Source organism: Aquarana catesbeiana, linkage group LG03 (assembly GCF_042186555.1).
Source record: "Aquarana catesbeiana isolate 2022-GZ linkage group LG03, ASM4218655v1, whole genome shotgun sequence".
Classification (NCBI taxonomy): Eukaryota; Metazoa; Chordata; class Amphibia; order Anura; family Ranidae; genus Aquarana; species Aquarana catesbeiana.
This window is the reverse complement of record NC_133326.1, coordinates 672,400,681-672,419,605: the sequence shown is the minus strand read 5'-3', so window position 1 is coordinate 672,419,605 and position 18,925 is coordinate 672,400,681. Positions and strand designations below refer to the sequence as shown.

Here is an 18,925-nt window from a genome sequence, read left to right as displayed (position 1 = left end):
CCCTGTCACATCCTGTATCTGCCGTACTTTGTTCCAGACCTTCTGCATGAGGGCATAAGTGGGGAAAAGTTTATCAGACTAGCTATACTTAAGGGCTTCCAGACCCATAGAAACATTATTTCCCCCCATCACATAATGTAATATATGATCAGTGGCCTCTAGTTTCTTATTGTTCTGAGGTAGGGCTCTAGTAATGTTTTGCAGCTGGGCTGCCAGGTAGTATAACCACGGGTTGAGTAGTGCCAGCCCGCCACTCTCTTTTGGCCTTTGAAGTTGTTCCAATTTTATTCTCGGGGGTGGATTCAACAGTTTTAATGGTTTCTGAATTTCATGCAAATTTTTCAATACAAAAAAAAAACAAAGACCTGCATGTTAAAATTTGTTTATTTCACATACTGTCATTATAATAAATGAATAAATACAAAAATAAATCTATTATTTACACCTATTTGAACATCTCATGGAATCCATGCTGACATAAGCCAGTCAGGGTTGACGACAACCCTTCATCTTGTCTCACTTTGGTCCAATCATTTTTCTTTTTTGTCTTCAGTGCACTTAAAGTATTAAAGGAGCTGAGAGGGATGAACCAACTGGGATAACCAAAGGAACCAGCCTTTGCAGTGGGAGGGGCCCTGCGGATGGCGGGAATTGGTGCTTTGTACAAGAAAATGTTCTGATGAGTTAACCTGCTGGGAAAAATATTTATTTTTTAGAAAGCTGATATAAATTTTACAAGTCAAAGCAAATTAATTTATAATGTGTTAAAAAATATATGCAAGGATCTAGGGAGACTTCTGGCTCTTCCTGTCCAATGACTGTGGTCACAAGCAAGGAAAGCATATGGAAGTTTTCCCAACGAGGACTGAAGTCTTGATTCATTCAGCTGCAGGAGTGCTTAAGGCACCTTAAAATGGCATGCTAAAGTGACATCTCATGCAATGTTATTGTGGGATATTTTAGCATCCTTTAAGCACCTGCAATTGCAGGTTGTGGAATCAGGACCCAATACAGCAATACAATCCAGGGTTCTCCGAAACCCTGAGCTTCTTAAGAAACAGTGAATTAACTTCAGTCCCCATAATGTTGTCCCCCCCCCCCTCCCGATATTACCGATGCCACCATCTTTGAAAGTCCAGCTCATGCACAGATGTGCCGAAGGGCTCTGCATGCGCATACAACCAAAGATCCAGGACATCTATGACTGCGCCATCTTTGTGTATGTGCGTGAAACACTCTGTGTGTGCTCAGATGTGCCAAAGGGTTTCTGAAGGCCAATCAGAGCCGTTCAACACATCTGCCCATGTGTAGAATTGAGTGCAAGACCATTCTTGCCTAGGCACTAAAATTGAAAAGCCCCCCCCCCAAAAAAAAAAAATATTGTGTATATATACATAAGCGTACATTGATTGGTTTGCGCAAAAGTTATAGCGTCTAAAAATAGGGAATAGATTTATGGCATTTTTATTATTTTTTTTTTTTTACTAGTAATGGCGGTGATCTGCAAATTGGACACTTTTGGCACATTTTTGGGACCATTGACAATTATACAGCGATCAGTGCTATAAAAATGCATTGATTACTGTATAAATATCACTGGCAGGGAAGGGGTTAACAATAGGGGGGGCGATCAAGGGGTTAACTGTGTTCCCTAGGTGTGTTCTAACTGTAGTGGGAGGGGGCTGATTAGGGGAAGAGAGAGAGATCGGTGTTCATACTTGGTATGAACACACAATCTGTCTCCTCTCCCCTGAGAGAACCGGGATCTGTGCGTTTACACACAGATCCTGGTTCTCGCTCTGTCACGAGCGATCGCGGGTGCCTGGCGGTCATCGCGCCTGCCAGGCACTCACTTCGGCTCTGATGTGGCGCCACGGGTGCCTGCACGCGCCCCCCAGTGGTCAAAAGGCGAACCGACGTACAGTTACGTTGTTTCGCCCAGGGGAGCCAACCTGCTGCAGTACAACTACAGCAGCCGGTCGGGAAGGGGTTAAACTATGATACCTTTAATCTCAGCCCAACCCAGTTCAACAGTACAAGTATCTAAAAAGATCAATATACTGTAGGCTTATTACATGCGCAAGCTCTGCCTTCAAGCCCTGCACAGTGATAGTGCTTTAGGGTCATTTCACACGGGCGTTCTGTCTGTCTGTTTTTCGTTCATCCGTTGATGGATGAAAAACAGACAGCAGTGTATTCCTATGGGCAAACGGATGTAAACGGATGATCATCTGTTTGCTCATTTTTTATCTTTCAATGGTTGGATAAAAAACAGACAGACAGAACGCCTGTGTGAAAGAATTCTTAGGGATAGTTCTCACTACTGCGTGTGCAGGTGCGTGTTTACCTGCATTCCCATGCAGGGCAGCTCATGTATTCCCATAGGCTGCCCTAGGCGCAAGAAACGCAGAATATAAGTACCTAGATTTTTTCCAAAACGTGCCGCACATAACTATGCGCTTGCTAAAGTGCAGCGCGTTTTTCTGTGTGTCGTGAAAGTGTGTTCCCAGACACACATACACTATATTACCAAATGTATTGGGACACCTGCCTTTACGCACACATGAACTTTAATGGCATCCCAGTCTTAGTCCGTAGGGTTCAATATTGAGTTGGTCCACCCTTTGCAGCTATAACAGCTTCAACTCTTCTGGGAAGGCCGTCCACAAGGTTTAGGAGTGTGTCTATGGGAATGTTTGACTATTCTTTCAGAAGCACATTTGTGAGGTCAGGCACTGATGTTGGACGAGAAGGCCTGGCTCATAGTCTCCGCTCTAATTGATCCCAAAGGTGTTCTATTAGGTTGCGGTCAAGTTCCTCACCCATGTCTTTATGGATCTTGCTTTGTGCACTGGTCCAAATCATTTGGTGGAGGGGGGATTATGGTGTGGGGTTGGTTTTCAGGGGTTGGGCTTGGCCCCTTAGTTCCAGTGAAGGGAACTATTAAGGCGTCAGCATACCAAGACATTTTGGACAATTTCAAGCTCCCAACTTTGAGGGAACAGTTTGGGGATGTCCCCTTCCTGTTCCAACATGACTGCACATCAGTGCACAAAGCAAGGTCCATAAAGACATGGATGACTGAGTTTGGGATGGAGGACCTTGACTGACCTGCTCTGAGTCCTAACCCCAACCCGATACATTACCATTGGAATGAATAAGAGCGAGACTGCGAGCCAGGCCTTCCCATACAACATCTGTACCTGATCTCACAAATGGGCTTCTGGAAGAATGGTCAAAACATTCCCATAGACACACTCCTAAACCTTGTGGACAGCCTTCCCAGAGGAATTTAAGCTTTTATAGCTGCAAAGGGTGGGCCAACTCAATATTGAACCCTATGGACTAAGACTGGGATGCCATTAAAGTTCATGTGCATGTAAAGACAGGCGTCCCAATACTTTTGGTAATACAGCGTAGATGCGAGCCTTACTGCTTCTCATATCTCACTGTAAAACCAATATCAGAGCTAGCCCCTGAAACCAGAACACTCCATCTTATTCTATAATCTATTTTAAAAGAGCAGACATTCAGCAAGAATGTTGATTGCCCTGTCCAACAAAATGGGGGGTTGCGGTACTTTTTATATATAAAATACTGTATATCCATTACAATTGGACACAACAAGCAAACTTTTTAGAATATTAACCAGAAGTAAATACTAACCGAAAATACCCAGAAGTCCCTCAATTATTTCTTGTCCCCACAGGTTCCGCAGCAACAGCCGAACAGACCATTCACCATCTGGATCGCACAGAGGACGAGGGAAATCGCAGAGGTGGACAACACGATGGAGAACAGGACAACGTTGAAGAGCACCACATCCTTTGGATACTCGCAGGTGTTCCACGCGGTTTGGTTGAACAGGTAACTTTCATTACTGTAAAAAAGGAGGGGAAAAAAATAGTATTTATCATACGGGCCAATTTTGTCCTAGTGTAAACTACAAACTACAGTGATTGCAATAAGACTTGACTAGCAAGGCTTCTCCTTGTGGCCAGATGTGTTACCATACACTATTATAATTTTTCATATCTGCAGTAGACATAGGGGTGCGTGTATAGTAATGGCCATGGTTGTATTTAGCTGTTTGTAAAGGCTCCATCTCTTTTAAGACATGATTTCTTTTTTTTATTTAGGAGACCCGAAACAAGACTGGGCTACAGTCTAAGACAGGGGTCTCCAAACTTTTCAGTACAAGGGCCATATCCTATATTTTATGTATGCGGGTTGAAAAATCAGTTTTTTTAATGAACAAATCAAATTTAAATGAATGGATATGTTTTACTTGTAATGTGTTCTGTAATTAGCATGATATGATATTAGCATGATATGGTTTAGAAAAGTGGTCTCCAAACTACGGCCCGGGGGGTTCGTTACGGCCCTTTGCTTGCTTTTATCTGGTCCTTAAGGCACTATTTTCATCCACTGAAACCAACAATGGGGAATAATTCCCCCCATTGACACCAATGAAGGGGGCAGAATTCCTCTCAATGACACCAAGGATGGAGCACAAGTCCTCCCAATGATACAACGATGGGGCACTATTCTTCCCAGTAACACCAACAACGGGGCCCAATAACACCAATGATGGAGCACAATTCCTCCCAATGACACCAACGATGGGGTGCTATTCCTCCCACTAACACCAAAGATTGCTTATTCCCACTGACTTCGGGACCTTTTTTACTCCCAATAGCCACAGTCTAGCCCCCCTTAAGTTTGAAGTACAGTAAACTGGCCCTTGGTTTAGAAAGTTTGGAGACCCCTAGTTTAGAACAACATAAAAAAAAAAAAAAAATCAATAAAACAAAGCAAAGAAATTTTAAATAAACCTGAGCTCATCAGATTTACTCCTTAAATAAGAGTCTCCATAGGAGCCCCCATCAAAGTCCCCCATACATTGGAGTCCTCATCACATCAGAGTACTCCTTACATAAAAGTACCCATCAGAGCCCCCCATACATCATAGTCCCTATCAAAGTTCCCCTTATATCGGAGTCCCTCCTCCAAAATAACAAATTGAATTGTTAAAGGGTTGGATTAAAAAAAGGTTTAGTACAGTAAAAAACTTTTGATAGTTAAATAAATAAAAACAATACAAATATTTTATTTAAACAATTTAATAAACAGGCCAAAAAGAGGGACAACTGAGGAAGAAAGTGGGATTTGGTTCCAAAAGAGGAACCGTTCCTCTAAACCTGGGACAGTTGGAAGGCATGCTATAAGGATTACTAAACAAAAGGGCACATGAATGCATGCTGCCCGATCTACTGAAAGTCTGGTGACTCTTTTGTATACTCATTGTGCTGGATTTCCTCTCAAATGTCCAAAAGTGGTCAGATTGGGAAGAATAAAGAACAATCTGTAGAATGGGCATTGCCCTTCCCAATCATACTGACCAATGACATGGCCCAAAGGTGGCTTGCAGTGAATGGGGCCCCAGTCACACCCAGCCATGCCCTGTTCTCCGTGATGTTACGGCTCTCTAGTTACCTATACACCTAAAACTAAAGACCTTTACCCCCTTCCTCAACCCAAACAGCTTCTGTGTGAGGTCACCACCAACTACGGATACATGCCAGAACTCTGTGGGCTGCTTTCTCTGCCCCAAACCCACAGGAATAAAAAACAACTATAGATCTCTTTTATGCGGGAATGCTTTAAAATTATTCCTACCCCATTTGGTGGAAGTATATTCTGTAGGACAAAGACAAGACAAGGAGGAAAGTAGCAAATAGGGCGACCCACAAATCTTACCTGAATTGTGCAAGATCTGTATCAAAGGGACGCCCCCATGTTAAAATGCCTTGGGGGTAGGTTTCATTCTTCAATAAAAACTGACAAACAGGTCCTTTCACCATGCCCACAACCGATGCGGCAAAACCATATACAGAGCCAGCAACTCCTATAGCAGCAAAGATGATTGATAAGAACATCTGTGGGAGGAAAACAAAAAGTTATTATTATGTAGCATTTGAATAATGGACCAGTAAAGCCCACACTACAGCGTTATCTTTTTAAAGTTTTTTTTTGTGCATGCCATAATTTTCATTATAAATGTAAAGAATCAGAGGTTTATTTCTCTGTTATGGATAGTCAGTCGAGACATGCAAATCATTATTGTGTGCCCCAGTGGTCAACTAACTGTGCATATATACATTTCCAAAAGCATATGGACATCCCTCCAAATGAGTACGTTTAGGTGCTTCCAGTGGAGGTACTGTTAATACTACCACATAGGAAGAAATTTTAAACAATTGTGTTCTGCCAACCTTGTAGTAACAGTTTGGTGAAGGCCTTTTTCTGTTCCACCATGACCGGGCCCCTTGGATTAATTTGGTCTGAAGGAACTCCAGTGGCCTTCACACAGCCCTAACCTTAACCCTACTGATCAACTTTAGAAATTGCAACATGGTTTGTGAGCCAGGTCTTCTCGTCCAACATCAGTACCTCAGCTCACTAATGTTCTTTTGGAATAATGGTGAAAAATCCACACAGAGACACTTTAAAATCTTGTGGAAAGTCTTTCTAGAAGAGTGGAGGCTGTTACTGCCTCAAAATGGAGGCAACTAATGTTTTTGGATTGGGACATCCAACAAGCTTATGTAGGTATGATGGTTGGGTATCCACAAAATGTTGACCATATAGTTTCTATCTATATAACATACAGTCAAGATCTTACCCCACATCGGTTATTGCAACATCCTTCTTCTCGTCCTGTCGCCTGTATGTGGATGGCTGGAATCAATACCTATGAGACAAAAAGTAAAAGCATTTCAGGGTGGCTCTACATAAAACTGATATTTCCGTTTTGGATACATGCCAGACAGTTAAATCACTTGGATCTCTCAGGATGTCCATTAGTGAGATCTTTACACCAGAATCCCCAGCCCTATCCACCTGTGGAAGACATTATCACGGGTCTTATCCTCTCTTTTTTGTGGGCTACACAAGCAAGTTTGAGTAGCTCAGTCCCACTGCTAAAACCTCAAGAGTTCAATCTCTTTCTTTGTACCACATTGTTTTTAATGTGAGCTACGACATAAGAAATTGACAGTAGCATTAGTAAGCGATCAATCTCCCAAGATGGCAAAACACCACAATGGATCTCCCACGACTACACAATGCCGCGATGGATCTCCCACAGTTGCACAATACCTCCAGTTAATCGTGTAGCAGAAGCTATTATCAATTAGTCTCCTGTCTCCTCATCCATAGACTTCAACGGGGGCAGGAGGTTAATTGCTCAACCACTGCTTATTTAGGAAATTCTTGGGCAATTTTATCCATTAGAGTATAAAATGTGAGATTAATCTCTGAAGACCAATCTCCTATCAATTGACCAATGAACACTTGTAGTAGCAAAAATAATTTTTCAGTCTCTGAGACTAACCACTCAGTATGTTCTCATCGCAAAGACCCATGCCATGAGAAAGTTTATGAAAGTTGCAGCGGAAAACCAGGAATGTAAATCTGTATGTATTCCTAGTTCTTAGACCCCAAATTGGTCAAAGAGTTACTAAGGTTATTAAATTTAAAACCAGTTGGAAGCACAGCTTATCAGCAGCCACCGACAACTAAAAAATCAGCTACTGGTGGTCTAATCCTTTAAATATTTGTTAGTTATGAGCACTTCTGGTGTCGTCTGTTGCAATGGGTTGCTGATTGAGCCATTCTCCCATCAACTAACCTCAACCCTTCTGGTAGTCTAATCCTGAAAAATTTGATTCCAATGATTCCGCCCATGTAAAGAAACTCTGGTGTCATCTGTTCTGATGGATTGCTAATTAGGTAATTCTCCCATTCCCTGACCCTAAACCCTCTGGTGGTTTAACCCTTTAAATATTTGTTATTGATGAGAACATATTATAAATTAAAATAATATAATTACCAGTTTTCCATTTCCAATGATCTAGCCCATGTATAGAACTTCTGGTGTCATCTGTTCTGATAGGTTGCTAATGGGATCATTCTCCCATTCCCAAACCACAACGCTTCTGGTGGTCTAAGCCTTTAAAAATGTGCTAGTTATCAGCATAGATTATACTGTAAAATAGTACTATTACCAGTATTCTACTTCTAATGACACCACCCAGGGAGAAGACTTCTGGTGTCATCTGTTGCAATGGGTTGTTGATTGGGTCATTCTCCCATCTCCTAACCTCAACCCCTTTGGTGCTCTAACCTTTAAAATATTTGTTAGTTATCAGCATAGATTATAATGTAGAATAATACTATTGCCAGTATTCCACTTCCAATGAACTCGCCCAAGTATAGAACTTCTGGTGTCATCTGTTCTGATAGGTTGCTAATGGGATCATTCTCCCATCCCCGAACCCCAATGCTTCTGGTGGTCTAAGCCTTTAAAAATGTGCTAGTTATCAGCATAGATTATACTGTAGAATAGTACTATTACCAGTATTCTACTTCTAATGACACCGCCCAGGTATAAGACTTCTGGTGTCATCTGTTGCAATGGGTTGTTGATTGGGTCATTCTACCATCTCCTAACCCCAACCCCTCTGGTGTTCTAACCCTTAAAATATTTGTTAGATATCAGCGCAGATTATAATGTAGAATAATACTATTACCAGTATTGCACTTCCAATGATTTCGCCCATGTATAGAACCTCTGGTGTCATCTGTTCTGATGGATTGCTAATTAGGTCATTCTCCCATCCCCTGACCCTAACCTCTCTGGTGGTCTAATCCTAAAATGTGCTAGTTATCAGCATAGATTATACTGTAGAATAGTACTATTACCAGTATTCTACTTCTAATGACACCACCCAGATATATATGTTATTTATGAGCACATATTATAAATTAGAATAATATTATTACCAGTTTTCCACTTCCAATGATTCTGACCATGTATAGAACTTCTGGTGTCATCTGTTCTGATGGGTTGCTAATGGGATCACTGTCCCATCCCTGAACCCCAACGCTTCTGGTGGTCTAAGCCTAAATTTGCTAGTTATCAGCATAGATTATACTGTAGAATAGTACTATTACCAGTATTCTACTTCTAATGACACTGCCCAAGTATAGGACTTCTGGTGTCATCTGTTGTAATGGGTTGCTGATTGGGTCATTCTCCCATCCCCTAACCTCAACCCCTCTGATGGTCTAACCCTTAAAACATTTTTTAGTTATTAGCATAGATTATAATGTAGAATAATAATATTACCAGTATTCCACTTCCAATGATTCCGCCCATGAATAGAACTTCTGGTGTCATCTGTTCCGATGGGTTGCTAATGGGTTGAGTCTCCCATCCTGGGAAGAATTCGATTATGTTGGCAATGAGGGAGATGACAACTAAGGGGTAGAGGGCGTACCCAATGAACTTGGCACATTTTCCGGTACACATGGTGAGCGATGGACGATGAGAGCAGATGAAGCAGGAAGAGGTAATGCAGGAGCTTGCTGGTACTGTGAGGAGTAGACGGATCCTGGTCTTTTATATCCCCAGACCCTACCCATCAGATAACACTGACTCACACCACACTGGAATTTGGACTTGGTGAGAAAGACAGACAGTGATGCACTATGACAGTGTAATGCAGGGGCTTGTACAGCGTCACACAATATAATGACATAATGCAAAATATTGACCTGTAAGATGACCAAACTCTGCATGAACCCAAGGTCATCTTTTAGTCTTAGATACTGCGTCATCTGCCTGGTATAGGATAGAAGGATAGAGCAAACACTAAAAAATATAGGGAGGAGAGATGCCCATATCATACTTTCTTCTTATTCTTTGTCATTTTCTCAAAAAAGGAAGGTTGCCAACACTTAGGGGGTATACAATTATATACACAAGATCACTCAAGGATTAATACATCTTTCCAGTTATATCCAATTAGAAAAAAATGTCAACCATGGGTGAAAGGTGTGAGAAACGTTGGCAAAAACATATATAAATAGACCCTTTGAAGTATATCTAAAGTCAAGTCTTGTTTAAAGGGGTTGTAAACCCTCGAGGTTTTTCACCTTAATGCATTCTATGCATTAAGGTGAAAAATCTCCTATGATGCAGCAGCCCCCCGAGCCCCCCTTTTACTTACCTGAACCTGGTCTTTCAAGCGACAGGGTCGAGCACACCAGCTCCAGCCGGTGTCTCGGGTCCTGATTGGATAGATTGATAGCAGCGCAGCCATTGGCTTCCGCTGCTGTCAATCAAATACAATGATGAGGGAGCCGGGGGGCGGGGCCCCGTCCTGCTGTCGGCGTCAATGGACGCAGCAGCAGGACAAGGGAGCGTGCCCGCACGAGTGCCCCGAGGGAGAGCGGCTCTCCAACGGGGCACTCGAGAGGAGGAGGAGCCAGGAGCACCGCAGAGGGACCCCAGAAGAGGAGGATCGGGGCCACTCTGTGCAAAACCAACTGCAGAGAGGAGGTAAGTATGACATGTTTGTTTGTTTTTGTTTTTTTAAAAACGAACCTTTACATATCCTTTAATTGTTCTGGACAGAGAAGGAAAGGGTTACGACCCCTGTTGTCTTTTCTTGCAATCTGTTTTCACCGCCTGCTGACTGCTCACAGTAAATACACTGCAAGCTGGCGGCAGGTACAGGCACAGTCACATGGATGCATGTAGGTGACCGGCCTCCTTTAGGGTTTGGGGCACACATGTGCACACCCTCTGCCCACCCATGTTGTGATTGGACCCAGCACAAGTTTGGTAGCAGATTACAGCCAATGATTTCAGCTGAAACCTGCTGAAAGGCTGTGTTCAATCACATAGAGGTATGTGTGTACAGGGAACAGCAATCTGGCTGTTTCTTCTCCCTGAAAAGTAGGGAGAAAAAACAGCCAGATCAGAAAGTAAAAGCAGCACACATTACACATTATTAGACACACAATTAATACCCTTGATTGCCCATAGATGTTTAAGTGGTTGTAAAGGCAGAAGGATTTTTATCTTAATGTATTCTATGCTTTATGATTAAAAAAATTATGTGTGCAGCAGCCCCTCTCAACCCTCCTCATACTTACGATCCAGCAATGTTGCATGAGAGACAAGGCTGTCTGGGACTCTCCATCCTCATGGGCTGAGACAGCAGCGAAGCGCCATTGGCTCCCGCTGCCATCAGTCAAAGTCAGTGAGCCAATGAGGAGTGTGCAGCAGCCTCCCTCATACTTACCTGAGCCCCATCTCGAACCAGCAATGTTGCACGATAGACAAGGCTGTCCGGAACTCTCCGTCCTCATTGGCTGAGACAGCAGTGAAGCGTCATTGGCTCCCGCTGCCGTCAATCAAAGTCAGTGAGCCAATGAGGAGAGAGAGGGGGTGGAGCCAGGCCACAGTCCTGTGTCTAAATGGACAAAGGGAGCTGTGACTCGGCTTGGTGCCCCCATAGCAAGCTGCTTGCTGTGGGGGCACTCGGCAGGAGGGAGGGGCCTGGAGCGCCATCAAGGGACCCGAGAAGAGGAGGATCTGGGCTGCTCTGTACAAAACCACTACACAGAGCAGGTAAGTATAACATGTTTGTTATTTTTAACATAAAAAACGAGGCTTTAGTATCACTTTAACCCCTTCTCAGCCAGAGTCATTAGTACAGTGTCAGTGTATAGTATTAGTGTATTAGTGTCACTAGCGACGTCAGTGTTAGTGACCCTCCCCGCCAGTGTCTGTTAGTGTCAGATTGCTCCCCACCCTATCACAGTCCCACTATAAGTCGCTGATCACCGCCATTACTGTATAGCATCTATAGCTGCCTAAATTCCAGTATATATACCATAGATTTTTTTCTTACTGAAAGGAATGTAGAAGAATACATGTTTACCTAAATGTATGAAAAAATTCGATTTTTTTATTTCTTTATTGGATATGTTTTATAACATAAAGTAGAAAATATATTTTTTTCCCCAAAATTTTCAGTCTTTTTTCATTTATATAATAAAAATGTAAAAAAATAAAAAAAAAAAAACAGTCGTGACCAAATACCACCAAAAGAAAGCTCATTTGTGTGAAAAAAAAAATATTAAAATGTAATTTGCGTACATCAGGGGTGTCAAACTCAATTTTTTTGCGGGCCGCTTTAGCATTATGGTTGTTTTCAAAGGGCCAGTTGTATCTGAAAGACTAGATGTCAGAGCACCCCATTCCCCCTAACATCAGATGTCAAGAGTCCCCAAACCTTCCTTACATCACAGTGCACCCCACTTACCTGCTACCTGGAAGAAACTGGGGTAGAAGCTGGGAAGCAGAAAGTGTAGGTCTGGAGGAGGACCAGAGGAGGACGGGAGTCAGCTGCCTGAGTCTGCTAAATGCTGAGACCAAGGAAGGCGGAGTCAAGGGGGTGCTGTGGCTGCACAGAGAGGCTCAAGATCTGTAGGCAGGAGTTCTGTCCTCCTTTCTGCTGCCAACTGCTGAGATGGGGGCAGAGTGTACCCTCTCTGCGGCTGCACAGAAAAGCGCAGGATATGAGAGAGGAATTCTGTCCTCCTCTCCTCCTCTCTGCTACCGATTGCTGAGACTAGGTGGGGTCGGAGATGAAGGGGGATGTCGCAGCTGCAGGAGAGGTGCGAGGGCCACATGATATGGCCTGGAGAGCCGGATTCAGCCCGCGGGCCTTGTTTTTGACACATGTGGCGTACAGTGTTGCATGACCGTGCAATTGTCAATTAAAATAGCGCAGTGCTGAATAGCAAAATATTCCCTGGTCATAAATGGGGGGAAACCTTCTGGAGGTCAAGAGGGAAAAGCGTATCTCTGCTCAAAACGTAAAATCCTATGGTCATTTCCACATTGTATTACAATTATTTCTAGCCTACGCCTATTTACCACTTACGGACCGCTCGCCGTTGTTATACGTCGGCTGTTTGACATTGAATATCGTTGTTATGACAGCAGATAGCTCAGTATTTTTTTAAACAGTGGGTGGTCTGCTTTCAGATGAAAGTGGTCTCTGCGGCGGATTCGCCGTGAGATCACTTTTATCGGCGGCATTTAAGTGTAAATGTGAGATCTGAGGTCTTTTTTTGACCCAAGATCTCACAATAAAGAGGTCCTTTCATGCTTTGTTTCTATTACAAGGGATGTTTACATTCCTTGTAATAGGAATAAAAGTGACCCAAATATATATTTTTTTAAATGGACAGTGTTATAATAAAAAATAAAAAGTAAAATAAATAAGAAAAAAATAAATAAAAATTTAAAGCACTCCATTCCGCCGAGCTCGCGCGGAGAAGGGTACGCATACGTAAGTCACGCCCGCATATGTACACGGTGTTCAAACCACACATTTGAGGTATCACCGCGATCGTTAGAGTTTGAAATTTACTCACAGTAACATTATCTTTCACAATATAGAAAAAAATTGGGCTAACTTTACTGTTTTTTTTAAATTCAAAAATTTTTATTTTTTCCAAAATAATTGCGCTTGTAAGACCGCTGCGCAAATACGGTGTGACATAAAGTAATGCAATTGCCGCCATTTTATTCTCTAGGGTGTCTGAAAAAAAAAAAAAAATATATATATATATATATATATATATATATATATATATATATATATATATATATATATATATATATATATAATGTTTGAGGGTTCTAAGTAATTTTCTAGCAAAACCCCCCCCCCAGATTTTAACTTGTAAACAACAGATCTCAAAAAGTGGCTCGGTCCTGAAGGATCCTGAAGTTTAAAAACATACTTTGTGAAGATCTCCACACATTTACTTCTTTGAATTCTGGGACATGTAGTCACTATGTCCTGTGGGTGGACACTGCTGTGTCACACATTTCACAGAGCCTGTGTTCTGTCAGATTAGGAAACCTGCCTTCTGAACTACAGTGGTGCTGAGGGGAGAAGTTTCAAGAGGCGGAGCCAGAACAGGAACCACTGCTTGCAGGCAGCTAGGTACCATGGGATATGTAGTTTTTAGAAATTGAAAGTAACAGCAGTGAAGAGCCTGCAAAGCACGCAGGGAATCCAGAAATTTGTGGAAAGAGATGGCCAGTAGAAAGGAGGAACTCACAACATGAAAGAAGATTTTTCAAATAAGAGTAGTAAGGTTTGCTAGTGGTTATAAAAGTTTATTTCCTGTTTGGATTCTTTGTTCCTTACCTGTGACACAAGGAGGGTCAACTAAATTGCATGCAATCCTGAGCTGCAGTGACCATTTTGGAGAAGACCATAAAAAATGCACTGCTATGGAGTGTTTTCAACCCTGGCGACAGGAATGGACTGGCCATCGGGACTACCGGGAGATTCCCGGTGGGCCGATGGCTCAGTGGGCCAGTTTCAGAGACAGGGAGGAGAGAGAGATAATTGTCAATTGCCACGTTGCCTGCCACCAGATGCCGCATATCACTTGCCCCATCGCCTGTCACCTGCCAAGTCACTTGTCACCAGATGCAGTACTACTACAGGACTTGATGGGCACCTCCAACCCAGCTCTGTACCCCCCCAACACATAACGTGACAGGGGAGGAGAGAGAGATACATAGCGCCAAATGTAGAATTAAAACAACTTGTATTCCACTTAAAGAACGTTACTGACAAAGTAGGGTGAAAGGCATTGAAACACTATGCAAGAGTCCAGGCTTGTCATCAATTTGAATTAGGAGCCGCCACCGATCGGGCCAGTAAATGCAGAGCGCATTGGTGTGTACTACTACTTCCTGGTGGTGGAGGAATGGTGGCCTGACGGATGCTTCACCTCCCACATCTTGCATCATTTCCGGATGATGACATCAGGTCCGCCCCATCATGCGTTCCACCGCTACCAGGAAGTAGTAGTACACACCGATGCTCTGCATCTACTGGCCCGATCGGTTCCCGGTGGCGGCTCCTAATTCAGATCGATGACAAGCCTGGACTCTTGGACAGTGTTTCAATGCCTTTCACCCTACTAAATTTGTCAGTAACTTTCTTTAAGTGGAATACAAGTTGTTTTAATTCTACATTTGGCGCTATGTATCTCTCCTCCCCTGTCATGTTGTGTATTGGGGGGTACAGAGCTGGGTTGGAGGTGCCCATCAAGTCCTGTAGTAGCACTGCATCTGGTGACAAGTGACTTGGCAGGTGACAGGCGATGGGGCAAGTGATATGCGGCATCTGGTGGCAGGCAACGTGACAATTGACATGCGGCACCTGGTGGCAGGCGACGTGGCAAGTGACAAGCTGCCTCTGCTGACAAGTGACGCGGCAAGTGACGTTTTGCATATGGTGGCAGGTAACGTGGCAAGTGACATGCGGCATCTGGTGGCAGGCAATGTGGCAAGTGACACGCTGCATCTGGTGGCAGGCGATGGTGGCAAGTGACATGCGGCACCTGGTGGCAGGCAACGTGGCAAGTGACATGCAGCATCTGGTGGCAGGCAACGTGGCAAGTGACAAGCTGCCTCTGCTGACAAGTGACGTGGCAAGTGACGTTCTGCATCTGGTGGCAGGTAATGTGGCAAGTGACATGTGGCATCTGGTGGCAAGTGACGTGGCAAGTGACAAGCTGCCTCTGCTGACAAGTGCCATGGCAAGTGACACACTGCATCTGGTGGCAGGCGATGTGGCAGGTGACACACTCAGGGCTCCCACTGATTCTGCATTATGGTGAGTTGAACTATTTCATTTTATATTACAATGTAATAATAGAAATAATGCGCTGCAATCATCCTGACACCATATCAACCATGGTGCCGAGAAGATTGAAGCGCCAACACCAGGTGTTTGGAGTAAAGTGGGCTGGTCTGGATGAAGTCCAGGGCCAAATTTTTGTCCCAGTCCTGCCCTGCCTGACGGTGGCGATTTTGGGTGAGCTAATATGTACTGTATGTTGGATGGATTGTTATTGGCTGGAGGAGGACACAGAGGAAGGGGATATGGACTGCTGTGCATCTTGGGAGTGACAAGCGCCCTAATGGGAGGAACTGAGCCTTGAAAAGGATGTAGACCCCAGAAGGACTGGGCCTGTGTATCACATTGCCAAAAGAACTACACATCCCAACCTGACCGGGGATCTGTGGAGAGGAAGAGGAAGGTCTGTTCCTGGGATCGAGGCAGATGTTTTGAGGACATTGTGGGAGACATACTGTGCTGCAGGCTGTTAGTAGAATTTTGCCACCACGTCAAGGATGCAGAATAGTGGAGTAGTGGACATCTGGTACATGAGAACACCACTGTCACTGACTGGTGTTGCTACCAGATCATTGAGGAGAACGCTACTGTTGCTGACTAGTGCTGCCACCTGATTGTTGAGGAGAATGCTATTAACACTGACTTCACTGAGCTACCACAAGAGAACTGAGGGAGACCAACTGTCACCCGAGGAGTCGCTGAGAGGCCACTGGCCAAATCCCACTGCACTCTATTATAGAGGAACAGTACTGTTTGCCTGGGACACAATGCCTATAGCCGGGTTTGGAGGAACTCTATCTGAGCTCTTCAACGCTGGATTTGGGCCCCAATGTACTGGCCAGTAGGGAAACAGGTTGACAGAGACTGCTGAACTATTTTTAGCATCGCCTTTTAGGCAGGACCATCCCCAGTATGATGCTTAGGGGTCATTCTCTGGATCAATTGCTTATTATTAATAATATATTCTATTTGATACTGTTCATATATTTGTTTACCAACTGTACATTCTAATTTGCTACTGTTTTGCTTATCTGTTTGAAGGGTAATTTCTGTTTCCCTTATTTTGTTTATTGTTGTATTATATATATTAAATACCTTGTCAGTGGCGCCGCCACCCCCCAATCCATGCATCCAGCCCCGGATCCACATACAGGGATGCCAGACACATGGATTCCAATGGGGTGGTGGTGGGGGGTTTGAAACACATGATTAGAGCCAGAGGCTTTAATAGACTTAAAAAAGGGTGGTCTCGGGGCGCAGAGCACTGCGCTCTGAGCTCGCCCAGTTGTGTTACAATAGCGAATGAATATTCACTATTGTAACACTGTATCTCCTCCCGGCCAATCAGGAAGCGGATCACACCACTGACCGAAAGGATTCGATTTGATCGGATTGGCCCGGCAGAAAACGCACAGCGCACGGAGAAGAGAAGGGAGAAGACACGCAGGGGATCTGAGCAGCAAACAAGCAGCCAGCAGCCTGGAGCCCACCATGCTGCCTGCGAGATGGGGTAAGTGCGGGCCCCCAACTGACTCCCCCCCGGGGGGGGGGTGCCGCCTGTGACCCCCGTGACCCGCCGTCTGTGACCAGAACAATCGGGGGAGGGGATTGTTTTCTGCCCCCCCCCCATAAAAAAACACCAGCCACCACTGTACATTGTTGCAATAAATATCCCCCTCTTTAGTGTTTGTGTGCAAGGTGCTGCTTACAGAGTCAGGGGCTCTGGGAACAGTGGACCTGAGAAAACAGTAGCGCCTTTGGGGTAAGCGATAAATACTGGTAAGTTTATATTGGATTGTCAAATATAACTATTGTTTGTATTGCTATTACAGTGCTGATGTTATCATTACAATGTTAGCTGTATTCAAGTTTGAGACCATCTCTGATTAATCTGTCACCTTATATATGTCCTATCATGAATATCCAAATCATAATCTTATCATGGATGCTTATCAAGGTTTTAGTTATTGTATATAAATATGGCCACTTGAAGATCACTATATCCTCTGAGGTCCCTTCCCCCACATGTGGGATGCTTGGTTGGGTTGTATTTTCCCTACTGACCAAGCACAATAAACAAAGTTACTTATTACCTTTTTCTCCTGAAGTAGCAGATTTAATATTTGAAAAACGTGTTGAGAAGGGGTTTCCTCCCCCTGCAAGTATCGATTGGAAAGCTTATGTTATCCTGGTATCTTAGCAGCAATATATAGATAGTTTGCATAAGAGGGCCTGGTGTTCAAAACAATTGGAGGTTATTGTATTTTGAGATACATATATAAGGAAACAATATAGAACTATGTCATAGCACGCAATCATATGTATTTTGATTTCCTTATCCAACAAAGGGGCACAGTTCCATTCAATGACACCAACGATGGGGCGCAATTCCTCTCACTGACACCAAAGATGGGGCATTGTTAACTCCACTGATCTAGAAAGTTTGGAGACTAGTCCCTGGTCTAGACCAACCTTTTTTAAGCCATGGTTTGGTGGAACCCTAGGGTTCCTCAGAAGGTTGCTAGAGGTTCCTTGAGCAATGAACAATTTCTGCCTCTCGGAAAAGTTCCCTCTGACACCAATGATTTTTTTTAGCTAACTGTAAGAGGGGGAATCTTAGCAATGACCACAAATTTAAGGATCATTCTTTGCACTCACCATCACGCTTATGTACAGTGAGCTGTATATAAGGTAAATATTAGCAGGGTTTAGCAGGGTTTCCCTGGGACCATAAAGTTACTTCAAGGCATCCTCCATGTTAAACAGGCTGAAAAAGACTGGTCTAGATCAGGGGTCTCCAAACTTTCTATACAAAGGGCCAGTTTACTGTCCCTCAGATTTTACGGGGGCCAAACTGTGGCCATTGGGAGTAGAAAATGTCCCAGCATTTTTGGTTTCAGTGAGAGGAATTGTGCCCCATTGTTGATGTCATTGGGAGGAACTGTGCCCCATCATTGGTGTCATTGGTAGTGTAGCACCCTCTAATTAGTGAGGTGCTAGAGTGAAGTTTTTCTCTGGCAGTGTAGGTAAATTTCGGCAGGCCTAGCTGGTTGCTAGGCCTGTTTGTTTTCAATCTGGGCGGGGAGTGGCTCAGGAGAACAGCTGATGACTCACAGGCAGTGTCACTTCTCGGTTACCTCACTCTTCCTTCTAGCATTTTCTAGAAGGAGGGGAAGATAGGTGGAGCTGCCTGTGGTATCTTAAGGAGCCCTGACCAATCCCCAGCTTAGATCGGCAGGGGGCAGGCCTCCTTAAATACCTGGGGTCAGCCCAGGTGGGGAGAAGTTGTCGGGTAGAAGAGATGGAGGGAAAGAGGAATGGAGGCTGTC

At 43.9% G+C, this 18,925-nt stretch overlaps 1 protein-coding gene across 2 annotated transcripts; it reads right to left on the bottom strand.

Annotated features, from left to right (window-relative positions):
- Window positions 1-403: 403 nt before the first annotated feature.
- LOC141133475 (transmembrane 4 L6 family member 4-like) lies at window positions 404-9,436 on the bottom strand. 2 transcript variants are annotated; one of them, XM_073622865.1, is made up of 5 exons: window positions 9,194-9,436; window positions 6,686-6,754; window positions 5,761-5,939; window positions 3,667-3,880; window positions 404-692 (listed from the first exon to the last, which is right to left on the bottom strand). In XM_073622865.1, the coding sequence occupies exons 1-4, from the start codon at window positions 9,374-9,376 to the stop codon at window positions 3,691-3,693; spliced, it is 621 nt and encodes a 206-aa protein (XP_073478966.1). In that variant the 5' UTR covers window positions 9,377-9,436; the 3' UTR covers window positions 404-692; window positions 3,667-3,690. The 2 variants fall into 2 exon arrangements, with proteins under 2 accessions (XP_073478966.1, XP_073478967.1); XM_073622866.1 differs by having other exon boundaries at window positions 404-689.
- Between the last annotated feature and the right edge of the window lie 9,489 nt (window positions 9,437-18,925).